This window comes from Rhinatrema bivittatum, chromosome 5 (assembly GCF_901001135.1).
Source record: "Rhinatrema bivittatum chromosome 5, aRhiBiv1.1, whole genome shotgun sequence".
In the NCBI taxonomy this organism is placed as follows: domain Eukaryota; kingdom Metazoa; phylum Chordata; class Amphibia; order Gymnophiona; family Rhinatrematidae; genus Rhinatrema; species Rhinatrema bivittatum.
In genome coordinates, this window is record NC_042619.1 from 294,942,980 (window position 1) to 294,968,746 (window position 25,767).

General features: G+C 43.5%; 1 protein-coding gene across 1 annotated transcript in view; it reads right to left on the reverse strand.

Annotated features, from left to right (window-relative positions):
* Positions 1 to 7,303: 7,303 nt before the first annotated feature.
* Positions 7,304 to 25,767, reverse strand: part of IDO1 (indoleamine 2,3-dioxygenase 1) — a 36,138-nt gene continuing 17,674 nt past the window's right edge. Inside the window, exons 7-10 of the mRNA XM_029603273.1 lie at positions 17,471 to 17,588; positions 11,142 to 11,193; positions 8,213 to 8,361; positions 7,304 to 8,076 (exon numbers count right to left, since the gene is read on the reverse strand). Coding sequence (XP_029459133.1) covers positions 7,709 to 8,076; positions 8,213 to 8,361; positions 11,142 to 11,193; positions 17,471 to 17,588 — 687 coding nt within the window. The 3' untranslated portion in view covers positions 7,304 to 7,708. The remainder of the gene's footprint in view (positions 8,077 to 8,212; positions 8,362 to 11,141; positions 11,194 to 17,470; positions 17,589 to 25,767) is intronic.

Here is a 25,767-nt window from a genome sequence, read left to right on the forward strand (position 1 = left end):
TATTAGAGGATCTGACACGAGTTTGTAAATACCTAGTCCAGGGGTGGAAAGTATATACTGACCAATGACTTGCAGACCAAGCTAAACATTATTGAAATGCCAACTGATAACATTGTAGTATAGGCTGGATTAAAGGGAGAGCAGAAAAGGCCAATGTCCAAGGATCTTTCAAGTTCCGAGTGCACCCAGTGTCTTTCACCAGTTCAGACCTGAATTTCCATTTTCTCCACTTTCATACATTATGTGGGGAGACCCCCAAATTTGAGCCTTTGTTTGGTTTCCAATAGCACAAGAAATTCTGGGTGGGGGAAGAGCCAGGGTTTATCACAGTTGATTTGTCGGGAATTGTGTTGAATGTTTGAACTTGTAGTAATAGTAAATGAGGACTGAATGACATTTTGAGAAAGGTGAGCATTGTAATGTGATATGTTAATGTGGTGTGGGTTAACAGGTGGGGTTCTGCTCCCCGAGTCCGGGGTACATGATGGATGGGAGATATAAATTTGGGAGGATTTGGCAGGATCTGGCCCTTCCTAGGATGGAGCTGGCAGAGGAAGGGACCCTCCAGGATGTTGTGGCCTGGAGCAGCCAGCCTGCAGGCTGGTGTGCCCGGGAATCACCCCAGTATGGAACAGAGCCCTGCATGGGCTTTTCCCCCTGAAAGGAAGAGGCCCGAGGCTGTGGATTTGAAGAAAGTTTTCCTCCCATTGAGAAATGATCCAGGAGCTGGGGGTGGAGAAGAGGCGTCTCTTCCCCAGGAGGAAAAAGGCCAGGGGAAAGGAAAGGGGTTATTCTGAAAGGAGGAGTGCTCTAAGAGGAACTTGGGAAGAGAAGGATAATACTGGGGAGCTCTACACATGGCTAAACTGGAGAAACAAGAATGCAGAAAGTCGAGTATGAAAGTCATGTGTAGTCTAAGGGATGATCCTCGTTCCCTTGTAGGTGTTTTGAGACTGGAGTTAATCTGGCAGTGTGCTGCTTACCCTTGTGGTTTGGGGTGGGTTGGAATCTAAAAGAAGGAAGATAATAGGAGAACTGTATGGCTGGGAATGTCATTTTTATGTTTCCCGTTACAATGTTTGGAGTGGAGGCTGAAGATCTAATTGATGTTCACATGAAGGCTGAGATATTGTTGCTCTCACCAGTGCAGAGTGCTATGTTCAATTTGGCTTGATTCCCATGAATTCCGATGTATTCAGCATTTACATGCCTGATCCATGCTATATCTGTTACTAGGGTCTGGCATCAGAACAAGAAAATAAGGTTAAGAGTTTGAAAGTGGTGGGTCTGTTTATGCTTTATTAATGCCAGCACTAAGGGGTAGTAATGGGGCCAGAATTCATGGAGGGGAGATGGATAGTATACTCCCAGTCCAGTCAACAGAAGAGTTGCGAGCTGCTCACTCCCCTTGCTGTCTCTATTTAGGCCTACTTCACCATCTGCAAGACCTAACTTCAGAACCCACTAAATAAATGTGAAAGACCCTTTTACAAATAGAGAAATACCTCCCATCATGTTATGTACTACAAGATGGGCTTACATTTACATAGACGATAGTTCAGATGAACCTGGTATTCCTGGCTCTGTGTGTGACTCCTTGTGTGACTTCCCATACAGGGTTTGATCAATGTACTTTTTTCTTTATAGTGACTTACTCTATAAATGAACACAGGCAAAGAGAGTTGGAACTGGGGCTGCTGCAGCAAACCCTGAGAATGCAGGCTAAAATTGTACATAGGTAAAAAACAGTTATATGAATCCCCCACTATTAAAAATAATTCCAACTCTCTCAAGACAAACTGCATTTTGGATAGTCCAGGGGTTCTCAATGCTGGTCCTCAGGAGCTGCCAACAGATCTGGTTTTCAAGCTAATTCAGCTATTCAAATTAGCCTTGTTCTTTGGCTATATATATGCAAATAGATCAGATTAATATTCATTGTAGATTCGCAGAAAGGCAGACCAGTTTGCAAACCTTGCCAAGAGCCTCTATTGGTTTGTTGTGTTTGACTTCATTTGCAGAAAGAACACAGACTGAGCTTTGTATTCCATTTAAAGTAGCTAAGGGGCCGATGTAATAACGGCGTGTAGAAAGCGGGCGCTGAACAGTCAGCACCCGCTCTCTTAACACACGCATGGTGCCCAAAAGGGGGGGGGGGGCGCCATGCAATATTTAAATTAGGAGGTCGCGCTAGGAAGGAGGTGCTAGGATTGCGCGACCTTAGCGCCTCCTTCCTAGCGCGATCCGCTGCGGCTGCCTGTCTGCCAGTAATGAAAGCGGCCGCCGAGTTTATCGGTAGTCATTTTCATTACTGGCAGACGGACGGTTATGAAAACCAACACCGAGTTTACTGGCGTCGGTCCTCATAACTCGGCGGTCTGCCGAGTTATTTATTTATTTTTTTTACTTTAAAAAAAGACAGAAAAGCAGTTTTTTCAGCTTTTCTGTACTTCTTTTCAATGTGCTCAGCTCTTAATGCCTGCTCCAGGCAGGCGTTAATATCTGAGCAATAAATGTGCGTCTGAGACGCATATTTATCTTTTTGCATTGGGAGTAATAGGCTCATTCACTCCCAATGCATGTGATGAGCGCTATCGCATTCACTCCACGTTAGACAAGGGTTAAATAGGTGCTAATCCCCTTATTGCATTAGGGGATTGATTAGCGCCTGTTTTACCCGCACCTAACTGCTCGTTAAGAGTGCGCTCGGCATATTGCATCGGCCCCTAAGTATGCAGTAAGTGATTTGAAATCATTAGCAGTAAATTAAACAGATGGGAGGTAAAAGGACCAGTGGGGGCTGGAAGGAGTGGGAATCCTAGTTCCTAGGCCTAACTCTACCTAATGCCCTTTTGAAATACCTCCCATCAAAGATGGCGGGTGTATTTGCTTAGCATTATTGTATGATTGCATAGTGACTAGTTGTCTATAACATGATAGGTTCAATGGGAAAATGGAACCCATAGGAACTCAGGAATTCTGATTTGACACACACATAGATAAATATTTCCCATATGTTAGTTGGGGATTTCCTGAATGAATTAATTAAGTGAAAAAACAGAACAATGGAACCCCCTCATTTTTCACCCCTACACAAACACAAGCTTCCTGGGTCTCAGCTCATCCCACACACACAATCTCCTGCCTCATACTTCATCCCACAAGCAACCATCTCTCTCTTGCACTTCAGCTCATAAACACTTCTCACCCCCAAATATCTTCCTAAGGTCCTCTATCTGCCCCCACTCACAGACTTCCTTGCTTCTCACCCCATCTCCTCCGTGCACACACACACACACACACACACACACATACAACCTCCCCACCACTCATTTCAGCCCAATGCATTCAAAGTCACTACCACTAATTCCAGGCCCTCCCACAACCTCTCACACTTTCTCCCTGTCACTCATGCTACCCTAATACTCAACCTCCTCAGCACTGCACCCCTTCGCATGCACCCTCTGCACCTTACCCAATGACCTCCACCCCACACAAACACCACCTTTGCATTTCCCCCCCCCCCACACACACACACACACACATACCTCCTGCCTCTCACCCATAACCCAGCCTCATAAACACTACCACCTCACTTCATCCTCCATATGCAAACGTCTTACTTCTTATCCCAACTTCACAAACACTAATCCACCTTAACCCCTTCCCCATCTTTCCTTCCCCCTAACACATAACTTCCCTGTCTTTCACCTTAACTGAAATCCATCTCATGTACAACCTCTTGACTCTTTCATGTTTAAACTTGCACAACCTTTGAAGAACATCCAACAAAACACTTCTGGTCATGTTTTCTCTGACAGACTTTGTACTGCAGACGCTCACACTGGAATAAGCGGTGTCAGCACCAAACAGCAGTATCAAACAGCAGCACTGCGTAACTATTATTATACAAATGTTTATTGTATTTACAATTTACAGGTAGATGCCCACACAAATGTTATTCAGTATCAAACGTTATGATCCGGAGATAATTTGGACATACTGTATACAGGATTCCAATGAGTTTTATTGTTATAAGAGTGCAGAAATATACAGTCATCTCTGGGGTGAAAACTTTGATCATGAGATTGAGTTATTTGATAGTTTCCAAAGTGGAGAGTGAAGAATATTATGACTGTAATTACCCTACGGATGACCTAAGCAACTTTGCAGTGTGTCAGAGAGCTGGATTTTTTAAGCTAATGATTTCCAGCCATTCTGTCATGTCCTTTCTTGCTTACTCTCTTGCCTACATCCCCTCCCAAGCATGTGTAACACTGTCATTGTTAACTATATATTTTAATGCCTTATGTTAATGCTTGCTCTGTTTGACTATGCACTGAACTGCAGATTGTTTTGGATAAAATAATGCAACATATGTGTGCAGATATTAATTACTAGGCAGAAAAGGAGACACTTTCTATATAATGTGATGTTTATTTTTCTTTCATACCCCCACTGCATCCTTGGTGTGCAGAGTTCTGGTAGCTGAATTGGTTCTTTTGAAAATTGGATTCTTTCTGGGTTGTAGCATCTTTTATTGAAACAAAATAAAAATTATTCCCTCAAATGCCCCTTCTGTGATTGCATCTGCGGAAGGGACCTGTGTGCTCTCGAGCAGAGGTTCTCAATCCAGTCCTCAGGACATATCTAACCAGTCCCTACTTATCTGGCTATGTGGCACTGAATATCAGAATCTTGATTTAAAAAAAAAAAAAAGGGGCCTAATTTTCAAAAGCATTTACATGCTTAAAACTGGGTTTTACTTATATAAATATACTTTACCCATGTAAGTGGGCTTTTGAAAATTACTACAATATATGCCATTGAATTGTCAATAGGTTTCACCCATGTTAAGTGCACTTAGCACAGGTAAATGTCTTTTGAAAATTGGTACAATAGTATGTTACATTTACATTAACTCCTTTGAATATTCACCTGTATGTGCATAAATCTACTTGCACACATTTATACCTGTTAGAAAGTAGGTATAAATGTGTGCGCATATGTCACACTGCATTCTGCACATATATGCTAATTTTCAAAGTGGACTATTGCACATAAATCTGCTGTGAAAAAGCAAGTTTGCTTACAATAAACAGTGTTTTCTGTAGATAGCAGGATGAATTAGACATGATATATGGGTGATGTCATCAGGCAGCACCGAACACACTTGTCTCTCTAAGCTAGTAGAGATTTGCGCTTTACTGAGCATGTGTGGGAGTTTCCATATGGTGCTGCCTCTTTAGTCTCCTCAGTCTGTTCCAGAGCTAACTAGCTATGCAGTTGACTCTCCAAGGAGATGGGTGGGTATCTCATGGCTAATTCATCATGCTATCTACAGAAAACAATATTTATGTTAAGCAAAGTTGCTTTTTCTGTTGATAAACAGACTGAATTAGCCATAATATGGGGGGAGTCCCAAGCTGAGGGTTGCAGTGGAGCATTCCTGGAAAATCAACCCAGACTCCATCATGGAGAGTAGACTACTGTGAGACTAGGCACTGTCTGCCCAGTTACTGTCAGCTCTTGAAAGATTGTCTAGAAAGTAGTGATATGTAAACGTGTGAACAGACGACCACATGACAGCCTTGCAGATGTCTTCCAAAGGAGACTCTCGTACATGGGCTATGAAAAAAGCCATAGTTCTCACTTGGTGAGCTTTGATAGGATTAGATCAAGTCCAGCTGAAGTGAAACAGTGTTGAATGCATGTTGCTGTCCAATTGGACAAAGTGCATTTCAAGACTGCTGGATTCAGCCTATTTGGGAAGAATGAAGATGACAGGCGCCTCCTGCGGGTCATAGGCAAGACACTGAAATCTTGGAAAAAATGTTGAGCCAAAGAAAAAAAAATGTTCCCTGGAAAAAGTTTTTGAAAGTCCAAAGCATGGGCCCATCACAGGAACATGTTCACTGGACACATGGCCTTCACAATCTGTTGCGGGAGCGCTAGGGAGCGATCCTGATTCCGGGGAGAGTTGTGTGCCCTTGGTTCACGGCGCAACTGCAGAAAGTTCCGTAGAAGCACCGGGGCAGGTGAGACGTGTCCAAGAACAGGTGGACAGGCTGAAGACCAGGGACTCGGACCTCCACCAAACCTGACGCATCAGTATGGGATGAAGGTTGGAATCCAAGTTGCATGAAGTGCATTGAAGTGAAATGCATCATTGAAAGGTTTTGCAGCATTGAAGCATCGTGTATCAAGAATTCAGAGACTCCCATGTATTGAGCACTTCAGTGCATTACAGTGTGTCAGCTGCATCGATGTATGGTGCATTGGGTGCATCAGTGCACCTTACATCGAGTGCCTTGGTGCACCTTGCTTTGATGCGGAGGACTTTGTTGCATCAGAACTACATGCATTGATGCACAATGTTCCCTGCATCAACGATAGTGATGCTTCATGTGTCTTGAGTTTTTTTGGTGCATGCGGCAGATCATCTGAGTGGCACTGCTTTGATTTTGATGTATGCTGGTCAGTTACACTCAAACCTGAGGCTTCAGTATGTGGAGGAGTTTTTGAAGAGTGCCTACCAGTCTACCCTGAGAGGTGATGGAATCCACACTCCGGGAGGAATACTTGCTGTGGCTCTGGACAAATTGATGCAACCTTTCAATCTTGGCCACTCTACAGCGGTTTGACCATGGGGACTAGACTACAGATCTGGCAGTTTTCTTGATCGTGGTCAGGCCCTAAGCACTGGTAGCATAGCTGATGCCTGTCGGTGATTGACATAAATTGGACAAAGTACAACTTTTAAAATTACTGACCGTGCTTTTCTTCTTTCCTCACATGACTGAGAACACTGGAGGGGAGGTATCCCAGAAGAATCTATCCCCTATCCAAATTCTTCTTCTTCTTCTTTTTTTTTTTGTAGCACTAAAAAATGAGGCTCTGATGCTACCGAGGCAGCAAGACAACAAAAAATGAGGCATTAAATGATTTTAAAGGTGGCTTGATAAAAAATTTGAAGGACAGAGAGTACACATCCATGTTTTAGTTCAGACAAAATATGACTGAGAAGACTCACAAGGCATCATCCGCATGGGAGTTGTTACACATGTTCAGTAGAGCTCAAAGCTTTACTAGCTTGGAGAGACAAGTTCATCCGGTGCCACTGGATGACATCACCACATATCATGGCTAATCCAGCCTGTTTATTGACAGAAAAGTCTGGCTAAAGTCTTGTGTATGCTTTCTACATGCAGACATTAGTCCTTAAGCATGCTTATCAAATTATCCTATGTCAAAATCTACAGTGATTCAAGAGCAAGAGAGTAAAAAAAGGGTTTGAGTACTGTTTTTCCAAACTACTCCCTATCCTGCCTCAACTCTCTTGACTTCCCACCCCTGCAAGAAAAAAAGTCACTGGACTGGTTGTGGTGCAGTTAAGGTTAAATCTGTGAAATATCATCTTCTGACCCTCTTATCCCAGTTGGTGGTAATACATGCACCTTTCATTCTTACAACATCCCAATACCTTCCACAATCCAGTACTTAATACACACAGCCATTCTTGGATGAATGACTTGGCAGTACAGTCAAGCTTCCTGGTCCAACAATATGGTAATATGCCATGCATACTGTAGTGTAGCTGTAACTCAGTGAAACTGGATTACATGTCAGATACATTTAATTGTCACAGTGAAGCTGTACAAAAGTCGGAAGGAGATCAGGGGAGCTCCATGCATGGTATGATTTGCATTTACAGTGCCTCAACATCCAGTAGCTGGGCTTTTTTTGTTGCATTTCTGATGGTTTTTAGCAAGCACATGAATCGTGTGCCCCCTGTGCCTTTCTCTGCTAGCGTCAGTACGGCACTGTGGAATAAACAGCCCTCACGTTTCCGCTTGCCTGCGGGTATTGTGATATACCTGGTGACAACTTGGATGTGGTAGTCCCTCAGAGCTGCTAGTGCACACACACAGCTGTTAAAGGCTTTCTTCAGGCTGCTGTCTCCCCCTGCCAGAACAAAGTGGCGGAGAGATGGCCCAGAAGCTATGGCTTGGATGAAGGCCCGGTGAGAGGCAGGCATGTAATCCCTCAGACTCTGGAGGTATGCGGCAGCAGAACCTAGAACCGCAACACAGGGAAAAGGTGTGTAATTGCTGCATAACTCTGCATCGTCCCACCTCAGGCAAAAGCCTATGACACTGATGCATTCACATTCTGCTAACATACACCTGCATTCCATCTGTTCCTCACTTACCATTTTCAGGGTCAGAGTGGATTCCCAGCAACACGTCAAAGCACTGGAGAGTGCTGCTCTGTCCTGCACTTCCCCCTGAAAATTCCCGAGGCGTCTTCCACACCCCTTCATACAACAGACCTCCTTCCATCAGTGGGTTACCCTTCCAGCTAAAGAATTAAAAAAAAAAAAAAAAGCAAGATATACACTCTGCATTATTTAAGAGTGCAATTACACTTACCTGGTTTTATCATATTGCAATAAATATTATCCGCCATTTATAACTGTCTTACATCATAGTGAGGAAAATGCACTCTCCATTGCATCTTCCTAGCGAAACTCTTCCCTATAGCATAGCAAAGTCAGGAAGCAACATAGTAACATGGTATTGATGGCAGAAAAAGAGCAAGTGAGCCACCCAGACTGCCCAGTGAGTTTCTTAATGGTAGTAACCACTGCTTCGTGCAGGTTACCCTTATGTTACTATTAAAGGTAGTAACTGCCGCTCTGTGCATGTTACCCCCATGCTTCTGATAAGGGTAGTAACTGCCACTCTATGCAGGTTGCCCCCATACTCCTGTTAAGGGTAGTAACTGCTGCTCTGTGCAGGTTACCCCCATATTTCTGTAAAGGTAATAACTGCCGCTCTGTGCAGGTTACCCCCATGCTTCTGTTAAAGGTAGTAACTGCCGCTCTGTGCAGTTACTACCTTTAACCCCACCTTTAACCCCACCATGTTTCTGTTAAGGGTAGTAACTGTCACTCTGTGCAGGTTACCCCCCCATGTTTCTGTTAAGGTAGTAACTGCTGCTCTGTGCAGGTTACCCCCCCATGTTTCTGTTAAGGTAGTAACTGCCGCTCTGTACAGGTTACCCCATGTTTCTGTTAAGGTAGTAACTGCCGCTCTATGCAGGTTACCCCCATGCTTCTGTTAAGGGTAGTAACTGCCGCTTTATGCAGGTTACCCCCCGTTTCTGTTAAGGTAGTAACTGCCGCTATATGCAGGTTACCCCCATGCTTCTGTTAAGGGTAGTAACTGCCGCTTTATGCAGGTTACCCCCATGCTTCTGTTAAGGGTAGTAACTGCCGCTTTATGCAGGTTACCCCCTCCCCCCCGTTTCTGTTAAGGTAGTAACTGCCGCTCTATGCAGGTTACCCCCATGTTTCTGTTAAGGTAGTAACTGCCGCTATATGCAGGTTACCCCCCCCCCCCCCATTTCTGTTAAGGTAGTAACTGCCGCTCTAAACATGTTACCCCCTTGAACCCTTTTCTTCATTTCCAACTTTTAGCCATTAGGGAGGTAAAGTTCCCCTAGAGTCACGGAGTTAATTTGGTTGGAGGATAACATTTGTTCTTCACGTCTATCTTTCTTGAAATCATCACAGTTGGGGTAATTTAAGTATTTGGGGTGATACAGAAGACGAAAAACAAAAATCTAAACTAGAATTTGAACTTGTCTTGATAAACAAAAGGGATAAAGCGGGTGCTTGAATTAAAGTCCTGGATCAAAGAGTGTCAATTAGTATCCCCAAAATAAGCATTTCTATTGCCAATTGTTTGCTTGGTCAAATCTAATTTTCAGCATAAAGCAAACAAACATTTTCAACAAACAAAAACATTTTTTTGAGAAAAAATGAAAATAGAAAATGCTGCCAAACTACAGCTAAAACTGTAAGAAAAGGACAAGGAAAAAATAAAGCCAAATTTAAAGCACGTATTGCTCACAATAAGTGCAAAAGGAATCAAAAAAGAAATCCTGCAAAATCGCTCAGAATTGTTTGCATTTGCAACTGCTTTATGGTTTTTCATTAACACTTTCAGTTTCTGCTCCCATGCAATAGTATTTCTTTTTTTTGGAGGGAGAGGGGGAGTTCTTCTTACTCCTTTGGGTCGCCAGCTCTATTGGAACCAGAATTGGGATGCGGAGCTATGAGCCTTCAATAGCAACTACTGTGAGTTTCTTCCCGCATTTTATAACCCCTCTCAGTTTAGTTCAGTCACTGCAGGAACAGTGCTCTCCCTGGGAGCCATGCACTGGAACCTGAAATCTGGCCACTGTCACCAGTGCAAAATGCCTATGGGTTTGGTTTTAGGGCTGTGACCTCAGCAATCCAGGGGGCGGAAGACAAGTGTCAAGAATCAAACCCAGGTCCCTCATGCACAGCAATTTAGGCACCCAGCTGGCTCTCCTGTGCAGTAATTGCTCCACAAAAGATTACAACAGTGCCAGAAATTATTTTTGTATATGGGCTTTATCCAAGCTAAAAGGCACACACAGAGCTGTTAGGGCTTTTAGGAGAATTCTTAAAGCTAGTACTGTGCAAGGCAAGGCTAATGACTCCATAAAAGAGAGGCATGTGAAGTAACATACTGTCACCAAACTCGGAGTAATGCCTGGAAAAGATTGCCTTTCCTCTGATAACCACAGTTCCCCAATTAGCACCAACACATACAATATATCCCAAGAGGTAGTGTTAATTTGCATGTGACAGTAGGCGCCATGTTATCCTAATTAAACTATAAGCTCAGTGACAGGTAGAGCAGTTTCTATCTGTTTATACAGTGTTTGGGGCCCTCTGTTGTTGCTGAGGGTCTGTCTCCTTTCACTTGACATGGTAGTATTTTGGGGTTTGGATTGGGTGGTTTAGTTGTTTCTCAGCCCTTCTATGTGTGTGGGAGGGGGGAGAGTGGGAAAGCTGTGGGGGATTTTTTTTGCTTTTGTAGGGCATTTGTTGTAAGATATTATGATATTTTATGTAGTTTACTGATTGCACGTTCTATACTGTATATTGTATAAAGTGCTTTGGCTTCTCTGGAAAAAAGCAGGTTAGAGATAAAACTGAATGAAAAAGAATCATCTATTTCTTCATTTCCTCCTCTTCATATTTACATCCTGTCAAGTTAAAAATGAACCAAAAAAAAAAAGAGGAAGTGAGAAATGAGACTTACCCAGACAAGTAGATGCGCAGCGTATTGAAAAAAGCTTCTGGGTTTACGTAATCTGTAAAAGAGTTGCATTTATTTGCCTTGGAAAAATATCCTTCCACTCTCCTAGTCTACCTCAGACTTAGCAGCAAGGCCGGATTTCCCAGAGTAGGCACGTGCCTTGGGGCTTTGTGGATCAAGACTGGGTAGGTAGGCTTATTAAAGAAATAGATGATAATATTAAACGGGAATCCATGTTAAGTGTAAGGGGCCCTGTGCTTCTATGCCAAGTTGGCACAGTCCTCTCCCCCACCCCCTCTGCCAGCTTCAATCTGAAGTCTGAATGTACAAGGGTCCTGTAGTCTTATTGGCTCCACCTATTCATATTTCAGATTGAATCTGGCAAAATAGGAGGCAGATATAGGTAAGATGTGGTCATTTATTCTGTGCTATGCCAGCAGGTAGAGTCTGTGTAGGGGTCTGTAGCAGTCCATCTTGTTCTGTTTTCCCAGAAGGAGGTGTATTGGTGTTTTAGGGCCCAATGGAATATTTACCAGACTGCCTTTTTAATAGGATTGCTGCTGTGTGAGTTTGGGAAGTTAGTGCTGATTTGATATAGCGGGTATGTTATATGGGTTCTGAGCAGAGCCCCCGGTTTCCTGTAGCAAATTTTTCAAGATTCTGCGGGAAGTGTTACCAAATTCGGAAGCAGATTTTTCAAACCTCTGTGGCAATTATATGACAAATGCGCATAATTTTACATATATTTGCAATTCAAATAATGTGATTTTTTTTTCCTTCCTATATAATAAAAATATTATGGGCTCCACTTAAGCATAGTGGTGTGTCTGCTCATGTGCACACTTAATATCCTCACTCGGAGCAGTGGGATGGGCTGAAAGCAGAGAGGGAGAATCGGCATCATCAGCATCACAGAGCCAATGATTGCGGTAGCACCTACAGCAGTATTATGCTCTCATGTCCAGAGTTCCCAGGCCCCACCAGCCCAAGAACAGAAAATGAGCAGCAGTGCAGCAGAAAGGCTGGTGATGTTTCCCAAGCTCCTCTAGCGCTAGAGAGAGAGGAGCAGTGGCAGCAGAAGAGCAAGTGAGGTTCCTAGGACTGAGCTTGAGCTGGGAGGGAAGGGGAAGGGAGAGGTGAGTGAAGTGAAGTGAGAAGAGAGAGAGAGGGAAGTGCCAGAACAGGTGAGGGAGGGTGAGAGTAGCAGGAAGGTGAGGTGAAGGGGAGGGGAAGGAAGGAGGAGGGGGACAGAGAAGAGCAAAGTAGAGAGTGTGCACTCTCCACACACACACACAGTCACTCCCTCCCCATACACTTTCTCCCCCCCCCCACACACACACACACACACAGTCACTCCCTCCCCATACACTTTCTCCCCCCCCCCCCTTCCCCACACACACACACACACTCCCCATTACCCACGGGCAACCAACATGTCAAGTTATTCTGGCATGGAGAACCAGAGGTCTGCTAGCTGACTCCCTATGCGGTGGTCAAAGAGATAGCAGGCAGAGCAGAGGACCTAGAGGAGGCTTCACTGTAGCACTGTGAGTTAGGGCTCTTCAGGCACAGTGGCAGGGAAGAGAAGCCGAAGATCCTGCTGCTGTAGTAGGGCTGGCCGGAGAGACCAGAAGTAGCAGTTCGCTGGCTCCCGCTCCTCTTGCTGGTCTTGCACATGGCTGTGTCTGGAGCCCGCTGATACCATTGATAATGCCTCAAACCTGGAAGTAAGCACTGGGTCACGGTGTCATTAGACTGGGATTTTGCGGCAGGATTTCACTCCGGCTGGGTCCCCATCATCCTAAGGGAATTCCGTGGGAAGTGGCCACTTCTACAGGAAAAGCTACATTTTGTGGCCTTTTCTAGAGCCATGGGATCCTGGGAGACTAGGATCCCTGGTTATGAGAGAAGTTTTTTGTAGGCTTTTGTGTTACCTCACAAAGGGCCGGATTTTCAAAAGGTTACGCGCACCGCGCCTATTTTGAAAAGGCCCAGCGACGACGAGCGTAAAGCCCCAGGGCTTTACAAAAGGGGTGGTCTGGGGGTGGGGCGGGGACGGGCGGTCCGGGGTGGGGCCGGAGGTAGGCGCAAAAGGTAAAACAAAGGACAGGGGGGGTTAGGGGGGGAAGGTTAGGGGAAGGGGAGGGAAGGTTAGGCTAGGGGGAAGGGAACGGGGGAAGGCAGCGCAGCTCGGCGCGTGCAAGGTGCACAATTGTGCCGGGTAGCGCGCGCACATGTAGGCCGCGTGCGCTTCTTTTAAAATCTACCCCACAGTATCTGGTAATGGACGGAGTTTGTGTCATTACTGAGGTGACAAGAGAACTTATATTTTTTCTATGGTAATTAGTAAGGGAAAGGCTAAGGAAGTTAGGGCTGTTCAAATTGGAGAAGAGATGGCTGAAGGGGGATATGATAGAGGTCTACAAAATCATGAAAGGACTTGAACAGGTTAATGTAAATCGGTTATTAACTCTCTCAGACAATATAAGAATTAGAGGGCACTCCTTGAAGTTAGCAAGTAGTTCATTCAAAACAAACTGGAGAAAATTCTGTTTCACTCAGCGCACAGTTAAGCTCTGGAATTCACTGCCAAAGGATGTGGTTACAGCAGTTAATGTAACTGGATTTAAAAACAGTTTGGATAAGTTCCTAGAGGAGAAATCCATAAACTGCTATTAATTAGTAAGCAATAGTAGCTTGAGATTTATTTAATGTTTGGGTACTTGCCAAGTACTTGTGACTTGGATTGGCCACTGGATACTGGGCTTGATGGACCCTTGGTCTGACCCAATATGGCATATCTTATGTTCTTATTAAACTTCCTATTTTCCAGCAAGCCATTTCAAAGATTAACCAATACAGTATGATTTTTTTTTTTTTTTGCATTTATGAATTTAGGTTATTTCTTGATTTTTCTTTGTGCATTCTACCCACAAAAATCCCGATGTCACATTCATCATTCTCTGTGACATGATTTCTGAAAAATATATATATATATATCAATTTAATACTTAAAAGTGGGGAGGCCAATATTGAGTGCTAAGTAGCCAGATAAGCAGCAAACCAAATAACCACAGTATAGCACTAGAAAATGTTAGTATCCTTGAAAAATCAATCAACGCCAAAGTTCAGTCACAGAGAATGTTGCCAAGCAATTCTATCTTTTATTCAAAAGTGCAGCAGATTTCGGTCCCCTGACACGGACCGTGTTTTGCCATTTAGGTTGCGTGGAGGGGCTGAAGCCCAAAACTCGTGGGGATAGAAGCAAGCAGAACACATCAAAAGTGGCAACATTCTCTCTGATGTGGTGACCAGAATTGTACACAGTATTCAAGGTGCAGTCTCACCATGGAGCGATATAGAGGCATTATGACATCTTCCGTTTTATTCACCATTCCCTTCCTAATAATTCCCAACATTCTGTTTTGCTTTTTTGACTGCTGCAGTACACTGGGCCGATGATTTTAAAGTATTATCCAGTCCACTATGATGCCTAGATCTTTTTCCTGGATGGTAGCTCCTAATATGGAACCTAACATTGTGTAACTACAGCAAGGGTAATTTTTCCCTATATGCATCACCTTGCACTTGTCCACATTAAATTTCATCTGCCATTTGGATGCCCAATCTTCCAGTCTTGCAAGGTCCTCCTGTAATGTATCACAATCCGCTTGTGATTTAACTACTCTGAATAATTTTGTATCATCCGCAAATTTCATAACCTCACTCGTCAATGCAATGGAGTCAGTGAATGCAAATCTATCTCATATACATTTATTGCATATATTCTGAAAATCTGAATGGCCAGGGATCCTCCAGAACAGATTTGGGAACCACTGATCTTGGATGCCTAGTACCATTGCACCAGTCCTGCCCATAGTGCAAGATTCTTAATACCGCCTTGTGTCAGTCTGCATGGGCCAGAAGAAGGCAGAGGTGAGTGCATACTGGCCCATATAGTAGCACAATGTAGTAACAAAGTATATGATGGCAGATAAAAGCCCACTGGTTCATCCAGTCTGCCCAGCACATTTTTGTGGGTAGTAACTGCTGCTGCTCTGTGCAGGTTACCCTCTGTCCCTTCTGTAGTAACTACTGCTCTGTGCAGGTTTCCCTCATGCAGAAATGTTACACCTAAAATTAACAAAGATTATCCGTTTTCTTCATTTCCATCCTCTAGCCATTAGGGATCCTCTGTGTTTATCCCACACCCTTTTGAATTCTGTTACTGTTCTTGTCTTTACCACCTCTTCCGGGAGGGCGTTCCAATCATCCACCACCCTTTCCAAGAAGAAATATTTGCTAACATTGTTCCTGAATCTACCCCCTTGGAGTTTCAGATCATGACCCTTAGCTCTCCAGGATCTTTTCTTTGGGAAAAGGTTTGATTCTTGTGCATTTATTCTTTTAAGATATTTAAAAGTCTGTATCATATTTTGCCTGTCTCTCCTCTTCTCCAGGGTATACATATTTAGGTCTTCCAGTCTCACCTCTTAAGTCTTTTGGTGCAGATCCCCCCCCCCCCCCCCCATTTTGGTTGCTGTTCTCTGGACCACTCCCATCCTGTCGCTATCGTTTTTGAGTGTTATGACCCTGGTGGGAGTGTGGACCCTTGGCCTGTGTCGGGATTGACACTACCTGGGAGGTGGACCTACAGCAGGTTACCAGCGACAGGAGGCAAAGGTGACGAAGACAGGGGCCGGCTGGAGCTTCACCACTACCAATCCCGTTCCTCGCGGGTTGAGCCTTTGGGTGCCGGGACCGGATGGACTTAGGTGGGTCCCTGAGGAGATGTAAGGCAGCAGGAGAAGAGGATCACCAGTTACTGGTTAGAAGGCTTGAAGAGGGTCCAAATACTGGTCCGAGGTCAAGAGCCAAAGGGAGATCCGATGCCAGTCCGAGGTCAAGTGTCAGAAGGAAATCCAAATGGAGGAAGATGACCAGGGAGGAGCAGGGAGCAGGATCCGGGACTGGAAGGCGGAAGCGGAAGCAGGAGCAGGAAGGTGGAACAAGAAACAGAGTCTGGAACAACCGAAGCTCAAGGAGCAGACCTGTAGCCAAGTCGTCAAAGGGATGTCTGGCTACAGGTATATATACTAGCTGAATCCTGACGTCATCCGGGAGGGCCAGCGGCAATTTCCTGCCGCGGGCCCTTTAAGAACCTCCCGCAGGTGCGCGCGCACGCGTCTAAGGGGAAGCCAAGGGCAGGCCGTGCTGGCGGCGTCCTGTGCACGGGGAGGCTTCGGGACGGCCCTGGCAGCGTGGAGGAGCTGCCGTCTATGTCGGCCAGGGCCGGAAGAAATGAGCCACGCCGAGGGAGCGTCAGGAGTAGAGGAGCTAGCAGGGCGCCGGGATGACCGCAGCAAGTGCGTTCTAACATTGAGATACAGGCTCCAAAATTGAACACAGTACTCCAGGTGAGGCCTCACCAAAGAGTTGTGTGATGGCATTATCACTTCTTTTTCCTGCTGGTTATGCATCTCTCTATGCAGTCCACCATCCCTCTGGCCTTAGCTGCTACCTTCAGATCATCAGACACTATCACCCCAAAGCCTCTCTCCCAGTCCATGCACAATAGTCTTTTGCCCCCCATCACATACAGCTCCTTTGGATTATTGCACCCCAAATGCATGATTCTGCACTGTTTGACATTGAATTCTAGCTACCAAACCTTCGACCACTCTTCAAGTTAACTTTGATCAGTGCTCATTCTCTCTACTTCCAGGGGTGCTCACTCTGTTGCAGATTTCATCTCCAATGAGAAGGCAGCACGCAACTGCCCTCCAGTCAGCCGGCGCAAAGGAAGAAAGCTGCAGGAGCAGACTGGCAGCATCAGATTAACCAGGGGGGAGGGCAGGTTTTGAGGGAAGAAGGAAAGCACTGGGGTCAGGGAGGAAAGGGAGGGTGATGGTCAGTAATAGTCTAGTGGTTAGAGCAGTGGGCTGAGAAGCAGGGAAGCCTGAGTTCAGTTCTTCCATTGATGCTTCTTGTGAACTTGGGCAAGTCACTTAATCCTCCACCACTTCAGATACAAACAGATGATAAGCTCTCAGTAGGGACCCACCTACTACACCTGATTGTAACTCATCTTCAGCTTGGAATTAAATCTAAAATCCCAGGGATCCTGAAGTAGTTAAGGCAGCCTTGTTTGCCACTCTTTAGGCAAGCTCAGTTTGCCTAGTTTAAGGGAAAAAAATTATATTTTCCTATTTTTTTTTATATCTGACAAGCAAAATGGTGATATGATTTGTCATGGTGATATACACATAAATTAAATATAAAACAAGTCATGGTGATATATCATAAATTGAATATAAAACAGGAATTTGTACCATGAATTAGTTTAAAGACGTCCAGCATCTTGAAGATAGATGAGGTCACATCTTGTAGTGCATTTTCCAGAGAAGACATGTCTTGATGCAGCATGGCACTAATAATCTTTGGAATAGCCTTCAAAATAATACATAGAATCACACATTCAAGACACTTTAGTGCATTCTATATGAATGACAATTTATAATGACCATCTGTTCTCAATTTGAGAATTTTGATCTGTCTCTGATGTTATTTATTAGGGATGTGAATCGTGTGATCGATCGTCTTAATGATCGATTTTGGCTGGGGGGGGGGAGGGAAATCTGATCGTCATGTTTGGGTTTTTTTAAAAATCATTACAAATCGTAAATCGGGGGAGGGCAGGAAAATCGGCACAGCAAAACAACCCTAAAACCGACCCCGACCCTTTAAATCCCCCACCCTCCCGAACCCCCCCAAAATGTTTTAAATTACCTGGGGTCCAGTGGGGGGGGGGGGCCAGGCGCGATCTCCCGCGATTTACGATTTTTTGACGATAAATCGGGGGAATTATTATTGTATCGCGGCTCTAACGATTTTTGACGATTTAAAATATATCTGACGATTGTTTTAAATCATCAAAAAACGATTCACATCCCTATTATTTATTATAGGAGTGTGCATAGAAAAAATTTTGTTTTCCATCTGCATGCCATTTCAGATTTATCGAAATGAAAAACTAACCATGAGATGATGCAGCTCCGAAATGTCAATGCAAAAAAAAAAAATAATAATCATACCTTCTTAAATAATTCCTGAAATGGACAAAATTAAAAAAAATAAAAAAAAACAATTTTTTAAAAATTATTTATGGAAAAGGTTGGTAGTTTCCAATCAGGTTAACACTGGTTACTGCCAGGCACCAGGCAATCAGAGCCATTGTGCATTTCTAATCATTAACCACCAACCTCCTTCCAACTACATAATATTCTTTTGAAAACATTTTTTTGAAAAACATTTTTTAAGCACTTAAAAACAGTCAAGTAAATTTTGAAAGTCCTGTGCGCGTGAATTTCAGGGGTTACACGCGTGGCCAGGCCCTCTTGGCGCTGCATGCATTTTCAGAAGGGCCCGGCCACGTGCCTAACCCCCGATATGCACCGAAGTGCCAGGCCTCTGAAAAGGGGCTGGCCAGGGGGCATGTTCTGGGTGGGGAGAAGCGGGGTGGGGGTCGGGCCAGGATAGCACCAGCAGTAAGTAATCGAACAAAAAAATAGCCACATCCATGTGTGTGCACCGGGAACCATGCACATATGAACACGCGAGCGGGTCTTAAAATCAACCCCAGTGTATGCTACACTAACAACTGAAATGAATCCATGTGTATAATGTATTTATTTAGCATTTTTATATACCGACTTTCCAATAACAGAATTACTGATCAATTCGGTTTACATTCTAAACAATAACAATGACAAGTACATGTCTTACAATGAACAGGTCGATAGAACTTGGATACAGATATATGGGGTTAACAACAAAAGTAAATGAAACGGAGCCTAATGTAGGCTAGAAAAACAGGTGAAGGGTATGGGCTGGATTTTGATTTTAGATTGCCAAGGATTCGTAGTTGACCTGAGAATTCTTTGGGGGGTTCTAGGGAGTACTAGAGATGACCTATATAGTTCTCTAGTGGGTTACTAAAGAAGGGATCATTTGAAGGGAAATTCCGCAGGCTGATGTTATGAGAAAGCTTGGTTAATAATGTACTTAAACATCCAGACTTTCATGGGGTACCAACAAAATAAAAATGTTCTTAAATCCATGGCATCAAACAATGATTTTACACAATCTCACCGCCCTCCAATTTGGCCACATTTTAGACGATGTCTTTAGTCAGGAGATGTTGCTCTTCTCATGCTGTGCCTGCAAATGACGTCTCCACTACTTGAGCCGATCATACACTGGATGGGCTTTAAATGGCATCCATTTTTATATATAACCCATGTGACCTGGAATAAACCAATAGGATTTAAAATACTTTCTAACCCAATTGAAGTGAAGTGGAAGCTAAAGAAGTCCAATCATATTAACACACACAAATATGGCAAAAAATTGGTCAAAAAGATGTCAAGGAAAGAAAAATAAATCAAAAGATATCAAAAAAATTCAGAGCCATCTAAAAAATGTCAGCAATGTTGTCCAGTCTACATCTTCATTCATGCCCGATGGAACCACTGTATTAAGTGTGTAAATCCAGAAAGCCTCGCGATAGTTGAGGCGAGATACTATGTCACCCCCTCAGATAGTAACAACTGGTGCTTGTTCCATGACATTCCATTTGAAACAATATGTGGGTCGCACATCTCGATCCATTTTTGATGGAACACAAATCTCATTTAAAAACAACTATGTTAAGCTCACCTTTGGTACAGCATTGTGTTGGATTGGAACAAACTTTTGATTGTCTGAAATGGACTGTCATCGAACAAGCACCAGTTACTATCTGGGGGAAATGGCATAGCATCACACCTCAATTATTGAGAGGATTTCTAGATTTACACATTTAATACAGTGGCTCCATTGGGCATGAATTAGGATTTAGACTGGACATCGGTGCTGCAATGTTTTAAATGATATCTGGATTTTTTTTTTTTACTTCTGATTTATTTTTCCTTTTTTGACATCTTGTTTGACCATATTTTTTATCATATTTTTGTGTATTAATATGATCGGACATCTTTAGCTTCCAATTCATTTCGGTTGGGTTAGAAAGTATTTGAAGTCCTACTGGTTTATTCCAGGTCACATGTGTTTTATATATAAGAAATGGGCACCATTTAAAGCCCAACCAGTTTATGATCATTTCAGGTAATGGAGACATATCATTTGCCAGCACAGCATGAAGAAGAGCAACATCCCTTGACGAAAGACATCGTCTGAAATGTGGCCTCATTAGGAGTGCAGTAAGATTGTGTGTAATCATTGTTTGATACCGTGGATTTAAGAACATTTTTGTTTTATTGATACCACTTGAAAGTCTGGACTAAGATTTATTTATTTATTTATTTATTTATTTATATAAATCATTTATTTATCGCCTAACAGAAAATATCTTCCTAAGCAATTCACAACATAATTCAAAACATAATATATAGAATTACACACACATAGGATCAAAATACATAATAATATCCTCAATACTTTTGGGCAAATTTTTAAATTTCTTTCTACCAGGACCTTCTATTTACTAAACAATTTAATTCATCAAGCAGGTTTTTAAAACTTTCTTGAATTTCACAAGATCTACCTCTTCTCTCAACTTAAGCGGTAAGTTGTTCCAGAGATTGGGAATCATTCCAGTGAATGATCTTGCCTTCAGAAGGGCATGCTGGAACATTTTGATAACCTGAACCCTTACAAAACAGCCTTTCTGGGACCTTAAACTTCTACTAGGTCTATACTAACTAAGATGATTTTTCAATTGTTGTGAACCAATTCCTTTCAAGGTTTTAAAAGCCAAAGTCAAATTCTCTAAACTTACACCTAGATCTCACCGATAACCAATGTAATTCTGTTAAGGTTTGTGGGTATATGGACCCTTGGCCCGAGGTGCGAGTTGTAGCAGTCTGTGGGGAGGAGCCCCACAGGTCCGCACCGTCAGGAGGTGAGGTACCAGCACAGCGGGGAGCTCTGGGCACAGTGGTGGAGAGGCCCCAGGGACCAGGAGATAATCCCCGCAGTTGGTGGTTCCTGGAGTGAGACCCTGAAGAAAGAGGTGCCAGGCGGACTGCGGAGCGGTAGGCGCAGGAATAGCTGTGCAAAATGTTCTCTAGGAGGACAGCCCCGAGGGTCGGAGCTGCAGCATAGTGGGCGTAAATTAGGAGGCGCAGGCCAACCCACAAGGCAGGAAAGCCTGGGGCCAGTCTCAGCTGCTGACGTAGGCAGGAACCCGGAGAGCGGAGGAATGTCAGCAGTGTAATAGAGAAGCAGGCCCGAGGAGCGGGCCAGCTGACAGTCGTTGAATAGGCAGTAGCACAGCCCCGTGGAGCGGGGAGGCTGTAGGTAGTCTCTTGAGTACTAAGCATGGCCCAAGGAGTGGGAGAGCGCAGACAGTCTTGCTAGAACACAGGCGCAACCCCGAGGAGCGGGGAAGGCTAGCCGAGGAACTCACAGGTTGCCGCAGTGTTCCAAGGGAGACCTGAGTAGCAGGAGCCAATGAAGAACAGGACCCAGGAGACGCAGAGCCAGCCCGAGGAGCAGAGTAGGCCAGAGGAGCAAGTCCTTGTAGGAGCGCACACTGACCCCCAAGGAGTGAGTGCCAGACAGGGTCCAGGAGCAAGGCACGTAGCAACATCTCAGGAACACAAGGCAGGAGTTGAGGACTTGTACAGAACTTGTTGCCAAGTCGGCTAGCTGGGGGCAAAGGTGGAGCTTAAATATAGGAGTCCAATGACATCATCAAACAGGGTCACCCTGAGGTTCCTGCCGAAGAGGCTTCAAAGGCAGTACCTGTGATGCCTGCGCATGCCTAGGAAGGCCCGACGTCGAAGTAGCGGCATCCATGCCGCCGTGAGGATTCCTGAGGAACGTGGCGGTGTAGGCAGGCCTGCGCTGCAAGCAGCCCCGGGGAGGGCAGGACAATGGTGCAAGAAGTGAGTACTCGCGGTCGCAGCGGTCTACGATCGACAGACATAACAATTCCAGTAGTAGCGGCTCTGTGGGGGTTCTCCTGGAACTTCCAGTTACTATGCAAATCACCATATTCTGAATAACCTGCAGCTTTCGGATAATTCTAACAGACAATCCCAAGAATAAAGCATTGCAATAATCGATGTATGATAGAACTAAAGTGAAAACTGCAGATCTCAATATCATCACATCCAAGAATGGTCTAATTTGTTTAATTTGTTATTTGATTCTCAAATAACATTTCCTCACCAATAAAGAAACATGTTTTTCTAAATTCAAAGATGAATCTAAATGTACTCCAAGAGATTTAACCGTCCCCTTTGGAAAAATCTCCACATCCATCGACTTCAATGGGTAATCACATTTATTATTTCCAAAAACAGAATTTCCATTTTCTTAGGGTTCAGTATCAATTTACTACCTGAGACTCATTATTTCTCTGAATCCAGACAGGATAACAATTGCTCATAATCAGCTTCCTTATTTGGTCCCAAGGGCACAAGGATCTGGATATCATCTACATAAATATATGGACGATACCCAGCTTTCTGAATAATCTCACTGATAATGCTCATAAAAATATTAAACAGTATCGGTGAGATGAGGCGCCCTGTGGTACCCCAACTTCCACCTCAGTTGCAACAGAAATGTTATCCTGAAAAAATACTACTTGTTTCTCCCTGTCAAAAAATTTCCCAACCACTTCAAAACAAAACCACCAATGTCTCAAAAAAAGTTGGTTGTTTACCATATCAAATGCAAAACCAAAAATGCCCTTTCTCCTTTATCTATTAACGGAAGAGCATCATCAAACAAAGAAACCAAGAAGGTTTCCATACTAGAACCTCTTCTGAAACCAGCCTGGGCTGAATCTAAAAGTTCAGCTGATTTTTAAAAATCTGAAATCTTTTTTGTTACAGCTTTTTCCAGGACTTTAGCCTCAAATGGTAAATTCAAGATCGATCTTTAATTACTACATAATTTCAGGTCCAACTTTTCATCATTCAACAAAGGGGAAACTAATGCTGTCTTACACTGAGCTGGGACAACACCCAAGGATAGCAATTTATTAATCACTTTCTGCAAACAAGACAGAACCTTGTCTGAACATGCTTTAAGCAGCCAAACTGGACAAGTGTCAGAGTGAAAATTAGAGGAGATAATCCGAGAAACCAGTTGCTTTACTTCCAAAAGGGAAAGAGTCTCAAATTTGACTAATTTAATCCTGGTATCATCATCATCAGCTATGTCCATCCAAAGATCTTTGGAATATAAATCCCCTCCATCCAATTGACTCACCAAAAAGTCTATCTTTTCTTTAAAAAATTTAGCGAAAAAGTGGCAATCTGGAATATCCTCAAACAAATCTTTCCATGGTTTCTCAACTATTGTCTTCGCTGTGTTATAAATAACTTTAGACTCATAGGCCACCAGAGAGATTTTATTCATATAAAATCTTTTTTATTGCTACGACAATTGCTTTAAAATACATAGAATCAGCGTTTTGCCAAATCTTTCTGTCTTCTAAACTAAAATTTCTATGCCATTTTCTCTCAAAACGACGACACTTTCTTTTAAGATCAGCTAGGTCTGTGGTAAACCATGGAGAAATCCCAAGCCTCCCATTTAATTTCTCTTTCTTAATTTCCACCCCTTCCTTGCCCATTGCCTGTTGTAACAAGTCAACCAATCCCTGAAATAAGGAATCAACATCTTTGTCATCCTCTCCCTCCCAACAAAGCTCTACACATTCATCGCATTCACTGAAGCATAAAACATAGTAGGATCAATTTTTCCCCATTTACAGGAAACTTGACCACATCCTGTCTTATCCTATCTATTTTCCTTGAGAGTGAAAAGCTAAAAATCAAAAAGTGATCTGTCCAGGGCAGTTCTTTATTCCCATTAAATCCCAGATCTTCGTTAAGCAGAATTTCGGAGGAACCAAAAATCAGATCTAATAAACGACCCTTTAAATGAGTAGCTCCTATTACAATTTGCTATAAACTCGCTACATATAAAACATCTAGAAATTCTGAGAATTTAAAACCAGATAAAAGATCTTTATGCAAATTGAAATCCCCTAAAATTACTAAATGTGAATGTTTAGTAGCTAAGACCAACACGTTTTCTGTAACCTATTCCCCATGAGCCGCAACAAAATCTGGGGGACAATTCCAAAGAGAAAAAACTACAGGTTCAAACAATTCCAATTTGAAAGTGATACTCTCTGAACCAGGAATTTGGTCAGTGAATATAACCTTCAATGGAATAGAACAGCTACTCCCCCTCCCCTTTTTCCTTGACTATCGCCATGTCATATCCATTTGGACAAATTTGAGTTTTAAAGACCCCTGAACTCTTTGAAAACCATGTGTCTGTTATAAATAAAATATCAAAATAACCCTCTAGGATAATATCATGAAATGAAAGCCAATTTTTACAAACTGAGCAAGTGTTAATCAATGCGGCACTTAAAGGCCTCCTTCCAAATTCAGATTTGTCCAAAACATTAATATTAAATCCACTACCACAACTTATATTTACCAAACATCTCTTATCAATAGGAATGAGCCCCCTCCCTTTTCTCCTGCGGCCTCCCCTTTGATTATATTGACCCCTACCCCATAATCTCATCTCATTATAATCCCAAAGAGTTCCCCTAAGAAGCAACCCTCTTTGGCTCACCTCTTCAGCTTGCCGCAGTGGCAAGCCGCAGTAGTGGCTCTTCCCAGTGAAGATAAATGATCTCAACAGATGACGTTAGAGGAGGTAGGCGTTAGTTGATGATATCAGGTCAAGGGGTCAGGGCTAGCGACTAGCTGTAAAAGTGAGTCTCAAACCTCCTCCCGCTGATTTTTTATGGAGGAGGAAAGCCCAAATGCTCAACCCCAAGACTACTCAGTCTTTCAGTCTCACCGCAGTAGCGGCTCTTCCCAGTGAAGATAAATGGTCCCAAGAGATAAAGTGAGAGGTGGCAGGCATGGGTCAATGGAGTCAGGTCAAGGGGGTGTGGCTAGCAATCCGATGGCAAAGTGAGTCTCAAACCTCCTCCCACTGATTTTTTATGGAAGAGGAAAGCCCAAACGCACAACCCCAAGACCACTTGGTCTTTCAGTCTCACAGCCGCAGTAGTGGCTCTTCCTAGCGAAGATAAACGGAAGAGCCACAGTAGCGGCTCTTCCCAGCAAAGATAAATGGTCTCAACAGATGACATGAGAGGGGGTAGGAGTGGGTCGATGGCATCAGGTCAAAGGGGGTGGGGCTAGCGACCCAATGGCAAAGTGAGTCTCAAACTTCCTCCCGCTGATTTTTTATGGAGGAGGAAAGCCCAAACGCACAACCCCAACATCTGGTATTTCAGTCTAAAACTATCATTTCATTTTAATTATCCGTACTCTTTGCCATATGAACTAGATCTATTTTAATATGCACTAGAAAAATTTCACTAGATATTAATGCCTGCCTATGAATACCACCTCCGTAACCAATCTTTCAGGGTCATTCATCAAATTGCGTTAGGGCCCTAATGCCAGCAATATTGCTATAACGCATATGTTATTTATTGCAGTGTGTGCTGTGTAGGCAAATTTACAAAATGTATTCAGGTGGGTGGATTTGGGGAGGAATAAATGAAGATGAA